The following is a 14,571-nucleotide window of genomic DNA, read 5'->3' on the forward strand; positions in this document are numbered from 1 at the left end:
CTGACCAATCCAGAGCCATAGACAGATCTCTAGATATGAGGTAAAGTTAAATATTTTTTTCTGAAAAAACTAACATGTATATTTTTTACCTTGCATGCATGTAAACCTGTGTTTGGAGACTCATAAAACAATATTAGCAACCTCAAAAATGGCATATTTAATGCTAAATGGTTGAAAATGGTTAATAAAAACCCTCTAAATCAACGTTGTTGTTCTTTTAGTTTACAAGATGTGTAGTCTCAAAGATAACACTCTGTTAATGTTTTCTGAATATCATATAATTGCAAATGTCGGTACAATTTAGAGTTATGTCGGTTATAATTTGAGATTGTTTAAAGCCGTGGTTCTCAAAGTGTGATACATGAAGCACTAGTGGTACTCAGGCTCCCTCTAGTGGTATGAAGATGAATCTCTAAATTAAATATACGTTAATTAAACGGGTCATATGATGTTGCTAAAAAGAAAATTATTTTGTGTATTTGGTGTAAGGAAATGAGTTTATGCAGTTTAAATTTAAACAATTTTCTACATACTGTACATTATTGTTTCTCCTCTATGCCTTCTGAAACGTGTTGTTCTTTACAAAGCTCTTCGTTCTGAAAGACACAGACAAGTTTGACATCCTATACCTTTGTAAATAAAAAATACAAAAAAAAATATATATACAAAATTGAAATTCATGTCTCGCACACTTAATGCACTTTGAATGGAGCATATACGTTCACTTCGAACTGGAACCATGGTGGAATATCAGGGCACTTATGTTCGAATAGAACAAACATCTGAAGCAATAAGAGAAACGTACAACGTGTGAAGAAAACAGGGGGCGTGAGGACTGGACCTGAGAACCGCTGACTTATACTGTGTTTTTACGCATTGTGTACGCACATAACCCCCCCCCCCCCCCCCCACCCCAAGTTTGTCTAATTTCACTCGCCCCCACCCCCATAATACACATATTTACTTTATTAACATTACCATAAAATGCAAATATCCATTAAAGCTATTAAAGCAGCTAACAATTTTTCTTTTGCTTTTTTAATTCTAATTATTTAAGAAGCAAATGCACAGATCCGTTACATGTAAATTTGATATTTTCTTTACTGATACGTTCACCCAATACAACCGAGTGCGTTCACAAGGATACTTGTCAAGACAACCATTGGTATTCACCTGCTGTCTGAGCACAGGCAGTGTGCACAGGAAGTATGGCACTATTTCACTGACTAATGTGGAGAGCGCATTATTGTAGAGCGAAAGTACATTAATACATTGTGTGAGCATGGATCTCTCCTTTGCTATCGCACAAACCGGAGATGCACGCTCAGATACACGCTGCTCTCGTCTGGAGATTGTCTGCGCACTTAAAATATGTCTCTCCTCTCCCTCAAACTGTGTCCTGTGCACGCTCAGATCTCTCTGTGCTTACGCGCTATAGATATTAATTATTTTCACACCTGAATTAAACCTTGTCAAAGGTTATCATTATGCACTATTAAAAAGTAGTCTCAAAACAGATTTGTGCAGGGCCTTTCCTTGAATTTTTTACTGTTGTATTTTTGTTTTCCTACATTTCTTTTTTTGTTTGTATTAAGGTTTATGCAGTTTTTAACAAAACATCCATGCATAAACACTGAAATATACAGTTTTGGATTATTTTAATCTGTTTTATACAGTATGTTTCCAAATTAAAACAGCTGTTTTACAATTCTGAGCATGTTGATTGTAAAGCCATTGCTGCCAGTCATTTGATTTTTAACCTGTATAAAGTACAGTACAGTGTGGATCTAAATGCAAACTAGGCTCTAATTGACAGTGAAACAACGACACAATATCAACGTTGATACAATTTACAGAATCAGCACCTAATTCAGCGTTGATCAACCACTGTACTGACACTGATTCACCGGTGAATCAACACTGAAATGCCATGAGCCAGTTGTTGTTGTAATTGCATTCACTTCACACTTGCTTACATTTAGATACAAGCCATAAACTTTTGTAAAATATCAGTGGTGTGCATATCTTGATCTATTATTTAACTGAATCCATTATCTAACTGTTTGAAAGTGGTAAGTATTTCTATAATTATTTTTAGCGTCGAACGGGACTTTTATTTTGGTATGGTTGCGTGACGTCATAAGGCTGCGCCACACTCCTACATCTGCAAGTCTGCCGAAGAAAGGTTTGTTTTTAATCGTTTCAGGTGTTTAAACCAAACGTACTCTCTCCGATGATTATATAGACAACTGTGGTATGAGTCAGTAGTTAATGAAAGCAATACTGTACTATTACTGTTTTCTAATAACGATAATGAGCAATCGTGTCAGTGAGTAAACCTAACAAAACGTGCAGCTCATTCAGTCTCTGTTCATCACAAACTCAAGTCATGATAAACAAATAGAGCTTTCTGAAACTCAAACCGGTAGATGGGTTTCCATCCAAACGTGAAGCAAATCTTTTCCAAGTTCGCTGAAAAAAAAACAACAACACACGATCATCCAAATTAGGTTTGAGTCCATCATGGTGTTAATATTCTGCCTAATTTTAGGTATATGACAAAAAAATGAATACTAGAAAATTAATATATAATCATATGATAGATAATACAAATACCTTTAAAATGTTTTTTAAACGAATAAAATCGGATAATTATTAAGAAAGTTGTGGAATTTTTAAATATTTGGAGGTACTTTTTGTACCTAATTAAAACAGTAAAACCTCTTCCGCTTGATCAGACACTTCAAAATATAATAACTTCCTCATTCTTGGTCTATTTGCATAATTCAATCACCACAGTGTAGGTAAGAGATTAAGATGACCTCTTTTTAAAAGGTATATATAAAAAATTTATTATTTCTAATTAACCACTAATTAATAAAACCGAGAGCATCAATCCACGCATATATTTCCATATGGAATCAAAATAATCAGCCTTTTAAAAATATAAAATCATATATCAAAAGTACATTTTTATATTTATTTATTTTTAAGTATAATATTTCTATTATATTTAAAAAAAGTAATATACAGTTGTATATAATATATACTTGTAAGCCTACAAGTACTACAGACATTTTGTTGTTTTTGCTGCTTTAATTTACTTTTGAAAAAAAAAAAAAAGACATTTCAGTAATTGTCAAAATAATTCAATTTTACTAACTCTGCAGAATAATACAGCACACATGGCCTGAAATGTTTGTAAGATTCGGCCAATCAGCTTGCCAGAAACGGGTCACATGACCTAGCAGGCAACCAGAAGCACAGTTGTTCCTAAACAAATACATAACCATCCATGGTATTTATTTATATGTTTGACAAAATCATGCCAATAATGTAATCTAGAGATTCTAAACCTTCGTTCTGTATGATTACTTTCAACAATACTGCACAGATTGATGAAAACTGGGAGAAGTTTTGGAAGCCAATATGATTGAATGGCCGAATCTGCTTTAGACAACAACGTCACTTGTGGATCATAAAAAAACACATCTGAATGTTACAATCAATCCCAAACTTCACCTAATTCAAGTTAAATGTATATTCTATCAAAAGTATTGGGTTTGAAACAAAAAATACTCAACTTCATAGCGGATTTTGATGCCAAACACGAGAGAAATGTTGCTTCACTTATAACTTTCTTCCTACGGCAGACAACTTGGAAATTCGAACGTGAGAATCAACGTGAGGAAGTAATTTACGACACTAGTATATGGGCTTTAGAGGTAATCACAAAGTAAAGATAAGAAAGATTTCCTATGCCACCGACGCATCTGGCGCTGATTACCTGCTGGGAACACAGCCGCGGGAACAAAGCGCTCGTGCGTATATAGATCAGTTTGTCACATCGTTATTATTTTTATGGTTAGTCTTGAGCGTTTTTGTGTAATTAGATCATTAACTCTGACTGGCTCCCTAACTAGTGTGCTGACTACTGAACTAGTGTGCTGAACTAGTGTGCTGACTACTGAACTAGTGTGCTGAACTAGTGTGCTGACTACTGAACTAGTGTGCTGAACTAGTGTGCTGACTACTGAACTAGTGTGCTGAACTAGTGTGCTGACTACTGAACTAGTGTGCTGAACTAGTGTGCTGAACTAGTGTGCTGACTACTGAACTAGTATGCTGACTACTGAACTAGTGTGCTGAACTACTGAACTAGTGTGCTGAACTAGTGTGCTGACTACTGAACTAGTGTGCTGAACTGCTGAACTAGTGTGCTGAACTAGTGTGCTGACTACTGAACTGAACTAGTGTGCTGAACTACTGAACTAGTGTGCTGAACTAGTGTGCTGAACTACTGAACTAGTGTGCTGAACTAGTGTGCTGACTACTGAACTAGTGTGCTGAACTAGTGTGCTGAACTAGTGTGCTGACTACTGAACTAGTGTGCTGAACTGCTGAACTAGTGTGCTGAACTAGTGTGCTGACTACTGAACTAGTGTGCTGAACTAGTGTGCTGAACTAGTGTGCTGAACTACTGAACTAGTGTGCTGAACTAGTGTGCTGAACTACTGAACTAGTGTGCTGAACTAGTGTGCTGACTACTGAACTAGTGTACTGAACTAGTGTGCTGAACTACTGAACTAGTGTACTGAACTAGTGTGCTGACTACTGAACTAGTGTGCTGAACTACTGAACTAGTGTGCTGAACTAGTGTGCTGACTACTGAACTAGTATGCTGACTACTGAACTAGTGTGCTGAACTGCTGAACTAGTGTGCTGAACTAGTGTGCTGACTACTGAACTAGTGTGCTGAACTGCTGAACTAGTGTGCTGAACTACTGAACTAGTGTGCTGAACTAGTGTGCTGAACTACTGAACTAGTGTGCTGACTACTGAACTAGTGTGCTGAACTAGTGTGCTGACTACTGAACTAGTGTGCTGAACTAGTGTGCTGACTACTGAACTAGTGTGCTGAACTAGTGTGCTGAACTACTGAACTAGTGTGCTGAACTAGTGTGCTGAACTACTGAACTAGTGTGCTGAACTAGTGTGCTGAACTAGTGTGCTGAACTACTGAACTAGTGTGCTGAACTAGTGTGCTGAACTAGTGTGCTGAACTACTGAACTAGTGTGCTGACTACTGAACTAGTGTGCTGAACTAGTGTGCTGACTACTGAACTAGTGTGCTGAACTACTGAACTAGTGTGCTGAACTAGTGTGCTGACTACTGAACTAGTGTGCTGAACTAGTGTGCTGAACTAGTGTGCTGAACTAGTGTGCTGAACTACTGAACTAGTGTGCTGAACTAGTGTGCTGACTACTGAACTAGTGTGCTGAACTAGTGTACTGAACTAGTGTACTGAACTAGTGTGCTGACTACTGAACTAGTATGCTGACTACTGAACTAGTGTGCTGAACTACTGAACTAGTGTGCTGAACTAGTGTGCTGACTACTGAACTAGTATGCTGACTACTGAACTAGTGTGCTGAACTGCTGAACTAGTATGCTGACTACTGAACTAGTGTGCTGAACTGCTGAACTAGTGTGCTGAACTAGTGTGCTGACTACTGAACTAGTATGCTGACTACTGAACTAGTGTGCTGAACTGCTGAACTAGTATGCTGACTACTGAACTAGTGTGCTGAACTGCTGAACTAGTGTGCTGAACTGCTGAACTAGTGTGCTGAACTAGTGTGCTGACTACTGAACTAGTATGCTGACTACTGAACTAGTGTGCTGAACTGCTGAACTAGTGTGCTGAACTAGTGTGCTGACTACTGAACTAGTGTGCTGAACTAGTGTGCTGACTACTGAACTAGTGTGCTTAACTAGTGTGCTGAACTACTGAACTAGTGTGCTGAACTAGTGTGCTGAACTACTGAACTAGTGTGCTGAACTAGTGTGCTGAACTACTGAACTAGTGTGCTGACTACTGAACTAGTGTGCTGAACTGCTGAACTAGTGTGCTGAACTAGTGTGCTGACTACTGAACTAGTGTGCTGAACTAGTGTGCTGAACTACTGAACTAGTGTGCTGAACTAGTGTGCTGAACTACTGAACTAGTGTGCTGAACTAGTGTGCTGACTACTGAACTAGTGTGCTGAACTAGTGTACTGAACTAGTGTGCTGAACTAGTGTGCTGAACTACTGAACTAGTGTACTGAACTAGTGTGCTGACTACTGAACTAGTATGCTGACTACTGAACTAGTGTGCTGAAGTGCTGAACTAGTGTGCTGACTACTGAACTAGTATGCTGACTACTGAACTAGTGTGCTGACTACTGAACTAGTGTGCTGAACTGCTGAACTAGTGTGCTGAACTAGTGTGCTGACTACTGAACTAGTATGCTGACTACTGAACTAGTGTGCTGAACTGCTGAACTAGTATGCTGACTACTGAACTAGTGTGCTGAACTGCTGAACTAGTGTGCTGAACTAGTGTGCTGACTACTGAACTAGTATGCTGACTACTGAACTAGTGTGCTGAACTGCTGAACTAGTGTGCTGACTACTGAACTAGTGTGCTGAACTAGTGTGCTGAACTACTGAACTAGTGTGCTGAACTACTGAACTAGTGTGCTGAACTAGTGTGCTGACTACTGAACTAGTGTGCTGAACTAGTGTGCTGACTACTGAACTAGTGTGCTGAACTAGTGTGCTGACTACTGAACTAGTGTGCTGAACTGCTGAACTAGTGTGCTGAACTAGTGTGCTGACTACTGAACTAGTGTGCTGAACTAGTGTGCTGAACTACTGAACTAGTGTACTGAACTAGTGTGCTGACTACTGAACTAGTGTGCTGAACTAGTGTGCTGACTACTGAACTAGTGTGCTGAACTAGTGTGCTGACTACTGAACTAGTGGCCTATAGCACGAGGGTCAGTTTTACTCAGGTAACTGTTAAGTTCACGTTTAGTTTGAGCAAACTTGATTTATATCGAGCTTTGTGAGCCCACTGATCCTGATCTAAACCAGGCTGGCTTTATCAGGTTTTATCAACTCAAAACTTGCTTTGCAACTGAGTTTGTTCATCTCACCTCGTGCTACAGACCACAGGGAGCTGATTGATTTAGTTTGATTTATGTTTCTGTCTGTTAATTATTCTCATTTTAATCACACAGATAAACTCTGAGAACCTCAAGACACTGTTATAAAGATGGAGTTTATTAAAGAGGAGAGTGAAGACCTGAAGATTGTAGAAGCTTTCAAACATGAAGATACTGAGAAACAAACAGAGGTGGTGTTTATTAAAGAGGAAAGTGAAGAAGACATGACGAATAAAGTCAAACATGAAGATGAGGAACTAACAGGTCAGTTTCATCAGTCATTCTGAGAAGAAAATGTAATAAATGTTGTTTTTGTTTGTCAAGTTTTCCTATGACGTAATGGAAGCTGACAGTATTCAAACTTCACCGTACAGCTGAGAGGACAATGTTTGTCTAGTCTGTTACAGGTGAATGGCAGGGTTGAGGTCTGTCTCTTGGGTCAGTCTGTGGGGTATAGCCGCGCTGAATTTCACACCGTTGTCCATCGTGCTCAAGAGCAGACGATAAATTCTCTCTACGAATGCTGTAATTTGAATTAAGTAGATAACTTTTTATACTTCACTTAAAATGTCTATTACAAATGAAGTACTGAATTATAAAAAAAAAATGAATGTAAATGAACAAAAGTTTACGTTGCGTTTACTATCGCCCGTCCAACTCTGATTAAACATTTGGATTTTCTTGTATGCTGATTATAATGAATGCCACTGTAAGCTAATTTGTGTTTTATTTGACAGCTTATTAAATAATTTTATAGCTACTTATTTTTGATTCTCATTCTGTTCTTAATACCCTTAAGTTTAAAGGATTTGTTGCGTGTCAGAATAAAATGATAATTGCTGAGATACTAGCAATCTTCTTTAAATCTTATAAAGTGCTCAATGCATGTTGAAATGAGCCTTCCTCAGCAGTGTAATCTGATTACTTTTTTCAAGTAACCTTTTTTCCAGTTTATTGATTGACAGCTCTCCTTCCTGCATGTTGAGAGAAATCTGTTACTGTAGTTAAATATGAATACGCAATAATTCATCTCTCACAAAAACACACAGATACAGTATTCTTCAAAATGAATAGAAATAATGTAACTCAGAATACCTGCAATAATTAAATGTTAATCAACACAAATATCCTACATGTATTTAATCCCATTCTTTTAACAATGTCTTTGCTTCTGACCTTCGATGATCCAGTTCAATACTACTACTAAGCTAAAATTACTCTAGACAAACGTTTGTGTCTTTTTTTTATTGCTGAAGTGTGTTGAAATTTCTTCTGCTGCAATCTACGCTACGTAAAAGTAAATTTACTTTCCCTTCTGTTTTTTTGTTGTTTTTTTTTGTGAGAGATCATTTAACTTTTTGTGTGAACAGGCTTTTATATTTGCTAAAAATTAAACTTTTTCTAATTTAAAAACATACAAGCAGGCTTTGTCCAGTTTTAAAAAGTAACGCAAAAGTAATGTAACGCATTACTTTCCATTAAAAGGAACTAAGTAACTTAATTAGTTACTTTTTTGTGCAGTACCCCGATATTGTAATGCATTAATTTCAAAAGTAACTTTCCCCAACACTGTTCCTCAGTTTTCACATACTACTGAAACGGTTCCTTTTTCTATTCCCTTCATCACACCTCAACGCACATGTATCTATTAAAAATTCAGTTAATGAATATTTAACAGACCATCTACTTCATTGACAATTTACAAATATTCAGAGGAAATATAGAAAGATACAAAATAAAATAAAGAAATCTCCTTACAATCCATCGTAATGTAATTGACCAAGATATGAAGAAAAATCCATTTACTTTCCGTTTGTAATCATTTCCGTTCCAAATTGTATGGCAGTGCAGAAGGACCATATCTGTTCCACAAACTGAATGATTTAACTGTGGGAAATGTCGGGCAACAGGTGATTCACTGTCAGCTCTATTGATGGCACTTCTGTGTTCATTAATATGAGATCTTAATTGTCGATTGGCCTTCCTCGCATATTGAACACCACAAGGACAGAAAAATAATCATGTTATATTGATTTAATGACAAGAAATAAAAGGCCTAATTTAGGGCCCTATCAAATCCGTTTTATTTTTTTCATTTAAATTTTCCTGGATTCCATTTTTTTTCTGTTTTAATTTTTCTAAACTCTTTTTTAACGGTTAAATTTAATTGTATTAATTAAAAAGCATGTTTAATTAATTAGAAAAATAACACATACATTTTCACAACAATTTATTAAAAGTTAAACAAAATGTACATGTTTAGGAGCCTATGAAATGTTTTATTTTTTCTTTACCATATGTTTTATTGTTACCTAATTCTGTGTTTTAGCATGTCTAATTATTTAAATGCATAAAAACAAGTTTTTCTTAAAATAGCCCGTCCGTGTTTTCTGCATCGTGGAAATCATAGGGCCCTACTAATTTCAAATTCTTGATTCCTAGACACTTTTTTTAAGATTACAACAAGCCAAACAATGTCTACATGGAAAAAATGCCATTGGCCCATTGATTGTTTTCAGATGCATTTCAGAGGTTGCTGTATCGGCATCCACCATTTGATCTCGTAAACTTCTTCCCCCAGAATACACAAACAGAGGTCCATAATTAAACAGTTCTTTACATTTTTCATCTGAGCTTAAGATGTCCCAAGGTTTTTCAATAATGTTTGCGAGATCACTACTAATTGATGTGTTTTTTCCTCCAGAATTCTTGATTGAAAGATCATGCAGATAATGTATTTTTCTAAAGCCAAACCCAGCCAATGTCTTTTATATCCTCGTGCTAAAAATGTATCTTACAGTTTCCTTGACTCAATATCAAAGTCTGTTCTATTAGAACAAATGCATCTTATTCTTAGGAACTATAGTAAATAAATAAGTTTCTTCATCAGGTAATTGCCGATGATAAAAGATTTATAAAATGGCTCGTGTCTTGTAAATATGATGGAATTTCAACAAATTTAGGTTCAGTTAATGATGTTATTCCTGCAACAATTGGTCTTTCTGGTACACCAGTTAACGATTTATGAACTTAAGAAAGAATATATAAAATTGGTTTTGTGGCTTAGTGTCGATAATGACAGATCATATTAATAGATATGAAAAAACACATCAATTAGTAGTGATCTCGCAAACATTATTAAAAAAACCTTTGGACATCTTAAGCTCAGATGAAAAATGTAAATTTTCAGACGCTTTTTTATAGGCTAACATTTTTTAACCTAACACGTGTTCCCTTGGAATCGAACCCACAACCTTGCACTGCATTATTATTATTATTATCATCATCATCTTATCAGTATTATTGTTAGCTTTTCCCCCTTTTTTTTTTACAGAAACACTGACTGATCAACAAAGCACCACCATCAGTCCGAAATTCAGTTAAAATGTCTATGCATTCATACCTGGTTACCAAGTTTTAATTATAATTACTAAAGTTATATCATTATATAATACTTGATTATCCAGATATCATATTAAAATGCTTGACTGATGTTAACAGTGTACTGTCAGGCAGTAAAAAGCTGTGCCATTTTAAAAACATATACTGTGTGTGTGTGTGTGTGTGTGTATATATATATATATATATATATATATATATATAGTGTTCCTGTAGCTCAAGTGGTAGAGCATTGGGTTGTCAAGCGTTGGGGGTTCGATTCCCCGGGAACACATGATAGGTAAAGATTGATAGCCTGAATGCACTGTAAGTCGCTTCGGATAAAAGCGTCTGCTAAATGCATAAATTGAATTGAATTGAATATATATATATATATATATATATTAGTATATCTGTCTGGTGAGTACACTAAAAATTTTACTAGCCAATGGTTATTCAATTGCCAAGGTGTCCGTAGACTTGTTATATTTATCTTTAAATAAAATTTAAAAAATACCCCCTTAATATTGTGGCAGTTTTTTTCTTTGTGGTATCGAAAATGGTATCGAATATCGATATCTTTCAAGGTATCATATCGAAGTTTGAAATTCCAGTATCGTGACTTCCTTACGTCGTCTGGAGACAGACAGAGCGCCTGGTCATTGGGAGGTGTGGGCAGTTTTTGTGCAGGAGTGTCATTCTGCGTTTCAAATGGTGAACAAAAGTGGTTGAGGTCATCCGGGAGAGATGTGTTATCATCACAGACCTGTGGCGGGGGCTTGTGGTCTGTGATGGTGTGAATGGCTTGTCACAGGCTCTGTGTGTCTCTGCTGTCTGTGAAGTGATTGTTGATTTTCTGAGCATATGACCATTTGGTATTTTGGAGGCCACAGGACAGATTGGCTCTTGCTTTTTTTTTGAGGACTATTTTGTCTGTCGATCTGAATGCTTCATCTCTGGTCTTTAGCAGCGCACAAACCTCTGCTGTCATCCACGGCTTTCGGTTTGCATGTGTGGTCATGGTCTTGGTGAAAGTCATCATCAATGCACTTTTTGATATATGTACTCCCAGTATCAGTGTACTCCTGCAGATCTGTGAGGTTGTTGTAGGGAGCTGCTTCTTTAAACACGTTCCAGTCTGAAAACAGTCCTGTAGTTTTGAGTTAGCATCATCTGGCCAAACTGTGATGAGTTTTTGAACCGGTTTGGTGAGTTTCAGAAGTGGTCTGTGGGCTGGAGTTAGCATAACAGAGATGTGGTGAGAGTACCCGAGGTAAGGATGGGGTACAGCCTTGTACGTGTTCTTTTCTGTTCTGTAGACAAAGTGCAGTGTGTTTTTCCCCTTGTTGCAAAGGTCACATGTTGGTCCAACTTTGACAAAATTGTCTTTGTTTGCCTGGGTGAAGTCACCTGCGATTATATCTGGGTTGTTTTGCTGATGTGTTTGCCGCGAGGTGTTTTGGTTTTAAGATTAGTGGATGTAGGAGCTAGCATACATGTTGTTGTATTTGATGGTTTACATCTTTTCCACGTCTGTTGTTTTGTACAAATAAACTAATGTTGACTTGTTTCTTCTCACTCTAGACCTGATGGCGCTGAAAGAAGAAAGTCAAGATCTGAATGAAATGGAAGAGAAAAATCAGTATGAGAAATATCATGACTTAATGACTGGGGGGAAATATTTTAGTTCCTCACAGACCTGTGAAACAGAAACTAGGAACCAGAAAGTCCAGAAGAGAGCGCACACTAAAGCGAGACCTTTCACCTGTCAACAATGTGGGAAGAGTTTTGCTCTTAAGGGAACTCTTAACATTCACATGAAAGTACACACTGGAGAAAGGCCTTACTCCTGTCAACAGTGTGATAAAAGCTTTGCACTAAAAGGAGGTTTTAAAAATCACTTGAGAGTTCACACTGGAGAGAAGCCTTTCACCTGTCAACAATGTGGGAGGAGTTTTGCACTAAAAAGAAATCTGAATAGCCACATGAGAGTTCACATGAGAAAGAGCTTCACCTGCCGACAGTGTGGAACAGGTTTCAGTCAGAAACAGAGCCTTGAAATCCACTTAAAAATCCATGCAGGAGAGAAGCCCTTCAATTGCCCTCAGTGTGAAAAGAGCTTTGAACACAAAAAAAACCTTAGTATCCACATGAGAACTCACACTGGAGAGAAGCGTTTCACCTGCAAACTGTGTGAGAAGAGCTTCACACGGAAAGAAACATTTAACGGTCACATGGCAATTCACAAGGGAGAGAGTCCCTTTGAGTGTGGTCAGTGTGGAAAGAGTTTCAGATATAAAAGAAACCTTAATCATCACATGAGGATTCACTCTGGAGAGAAATGTTTAGATGTCACTGACAGCAATCACCACGGTAAGAATGGTGTACATCGCACTGCAGAGAGGCGTCACACATGCCCTCACTGTCAAAAGAGTTTCACACAAAGAGCAAAGCTAGAGGAGCACATCAGAATTCACACTGGAGAGAAGCCTTTCACCTGTCCTCAGTGTGGAAAGAGCTTCACAATAAAAGGAAACCTTAGGATTCATATCAGAGTTCACACTGGAGAGAAACCTTACAAGTGTGTTCAGTGTGAAAAGAGCTTCACCTATCACACAGACCTGAAACGGCACGTGCAAACTCATGCTGGAGAGATGATTCTGATTTCCAATGTGTGACAAGAGGTTTAGAAAAAGGAGGCAATAGGAAATGTTAATCTTTTAGAATACAGTGTTACTTCCACACACCACAGCTGCAAGCTTGATCTGATTTAACTTTCTGACTACTTTATTATTATTATTATTTGTATGTCCTTTACCTATGTATTCTTCACCTGACCATCTTCTTTGCTATAGTTTCAAATGTTAGTCAGTCACCCTTTAATAAACATACTGAGTGCCAGGACACTAACCTAAAGTATGTAGAGAGAACCTTCCACTACTCCATTCTCTCTTAAACAGACACGCATGTGCAGGACACATCTTTCAATAACCTTCCTATCATCATAACCCCAGGTCATTATGTATGATTACTATCCTCTTGTATATGGTCTTGTCTGTTGTATACGGTTTAATGTGTGCTTTTGATAAAACGACTCGTTCATGTAGCCTTACCTATGCCATGTTTAGTATCTATGAATTTGTCTTTTGATTAACTATATGTTGATAAATATGCAACATATTAGTGTTCTAAGAATCTTAAATGGTTTGTGTATCAATAACCAATCCAGTTACATATGCAGATTACCATATTCGGAGACAAAGAGTCGTAAACTTTCCCTCCAGAAGAGCATGTCACCATTGGCTCTTTCCCTCTGAGAGGTGTGACCTCCACAGAACTTAAGAGGCCTCACTTCAGTGGTCTGCCCAGCTTTTAGTCTATTCCAGTGGTTTTCAACCTGTGGTCCGCAGCCCCCTAGTGGGTCGCGGTGGTATCGCAGGTGGGCCGCCAATTATTTTCTGTTAATTCCCAGTCCATTCTAGGGCTGTGCGATTAAAAGAAATTGTCATAAAATCACGATTTGAGCGTGCACGATTTCTAAATCGCTTTATAGCACGATTTTCCGTGGCCCTGACCTCCCGTAGTATGCTATCCGATCCAATCAGAATGCAACAGAACAGAACAGACTGGGCATATGCCTAACTCCAGGTTCACACACTGTCTGTGATGCGCCTTTTTTCCGAGCCCATGTCAACGGATCAGAGCGTTCACACTGCACACGGTAAAAGGCTAGAAATAAAAACGTGCGAAAATATCTAGCACATGAGCATAGAGAGAATTGTGAGTGCACAGGACGCAGTTTAAGTGAGAAGAGACACGTTTTAAGAGCAGCGTGTATCTAAGCAAGCACGGTTTTGTGACAGAGCAAAGGAAATATGCGTGCGAACAGAGAGATTCACGCTCGTGCATTATTTTAATGTGCTTTCGCGTTATGCGCTCTCGCTGCTTACCGCATACACATACTGTATACACACTGCTAACACCTGAGGCACCGCTACAATTCATGAGCTCTATGAACAATGCATGGCAAAAAATTAAATAAAAAAAGTCCCTGTACACAGGATTTTTTTTTTTTTTTTTGCCATAAGTCTATACATTTTGTTACATCTTTACTATAGTGATAATTTTGACTTATGTCTGTTCTAGAGACGTTACAACTTTTTGATAAAGCTCTAATTGGTTTTCTTTTGGAAATATGTT

General features: G+C 37.6%; 1 protein-coding gene across 3 annotated transcripts in view; it reads left to right on the top strand.

Annotated features, from left to right (window-relative positions):
* Nucleotides 1-7,048: 7,048 nt before the first annotated feature.
* Nucleotides 7,049-14,571, top strand: part of LOC132106343 (gastrula zinc finger protein XlCGF8.2DB-like) — a 62,175-nt gene continuing 54,652 nt past the window's right edge. The window contains exons 1-2 of one of the 3 annotated variants that reach the window (XR_009424128.1): nt 7,049-7,257; nt 11,956-13,176. Coding sequence is in view for 2 of the 3 variants with exons in the window: in XM_059511966.1 (XP_059367949.1) it covers nt 7,104-7,257; nt 11,956-13,049 (1,248 nt within the window). In the remaining variant the exon portion in view is untranslated. Of the gene's footprint in view, nt 7,445-11,955; nt 13,274-14,571 lie in introns of those variants that run through there. The other 2 variants (XM_059511967.1, XM_059511966.1) reach the window with 2 other exon arrangements.

The sequence above is a fragment of the Carassius carassius genome, chromosome 26 (assembly GCF_963082965.1).
Source record: "Carassius carassius chromosome 26, fCarCar2.1, whole genome shotgun sequence".
In the NCBI taxonomy this organism is placed as follows: Eukaryota; Metazoa; Chordata; class Actinopteri; order Cypriniformes; family Cyprinidae; genus Carassius; species Carassius carassius.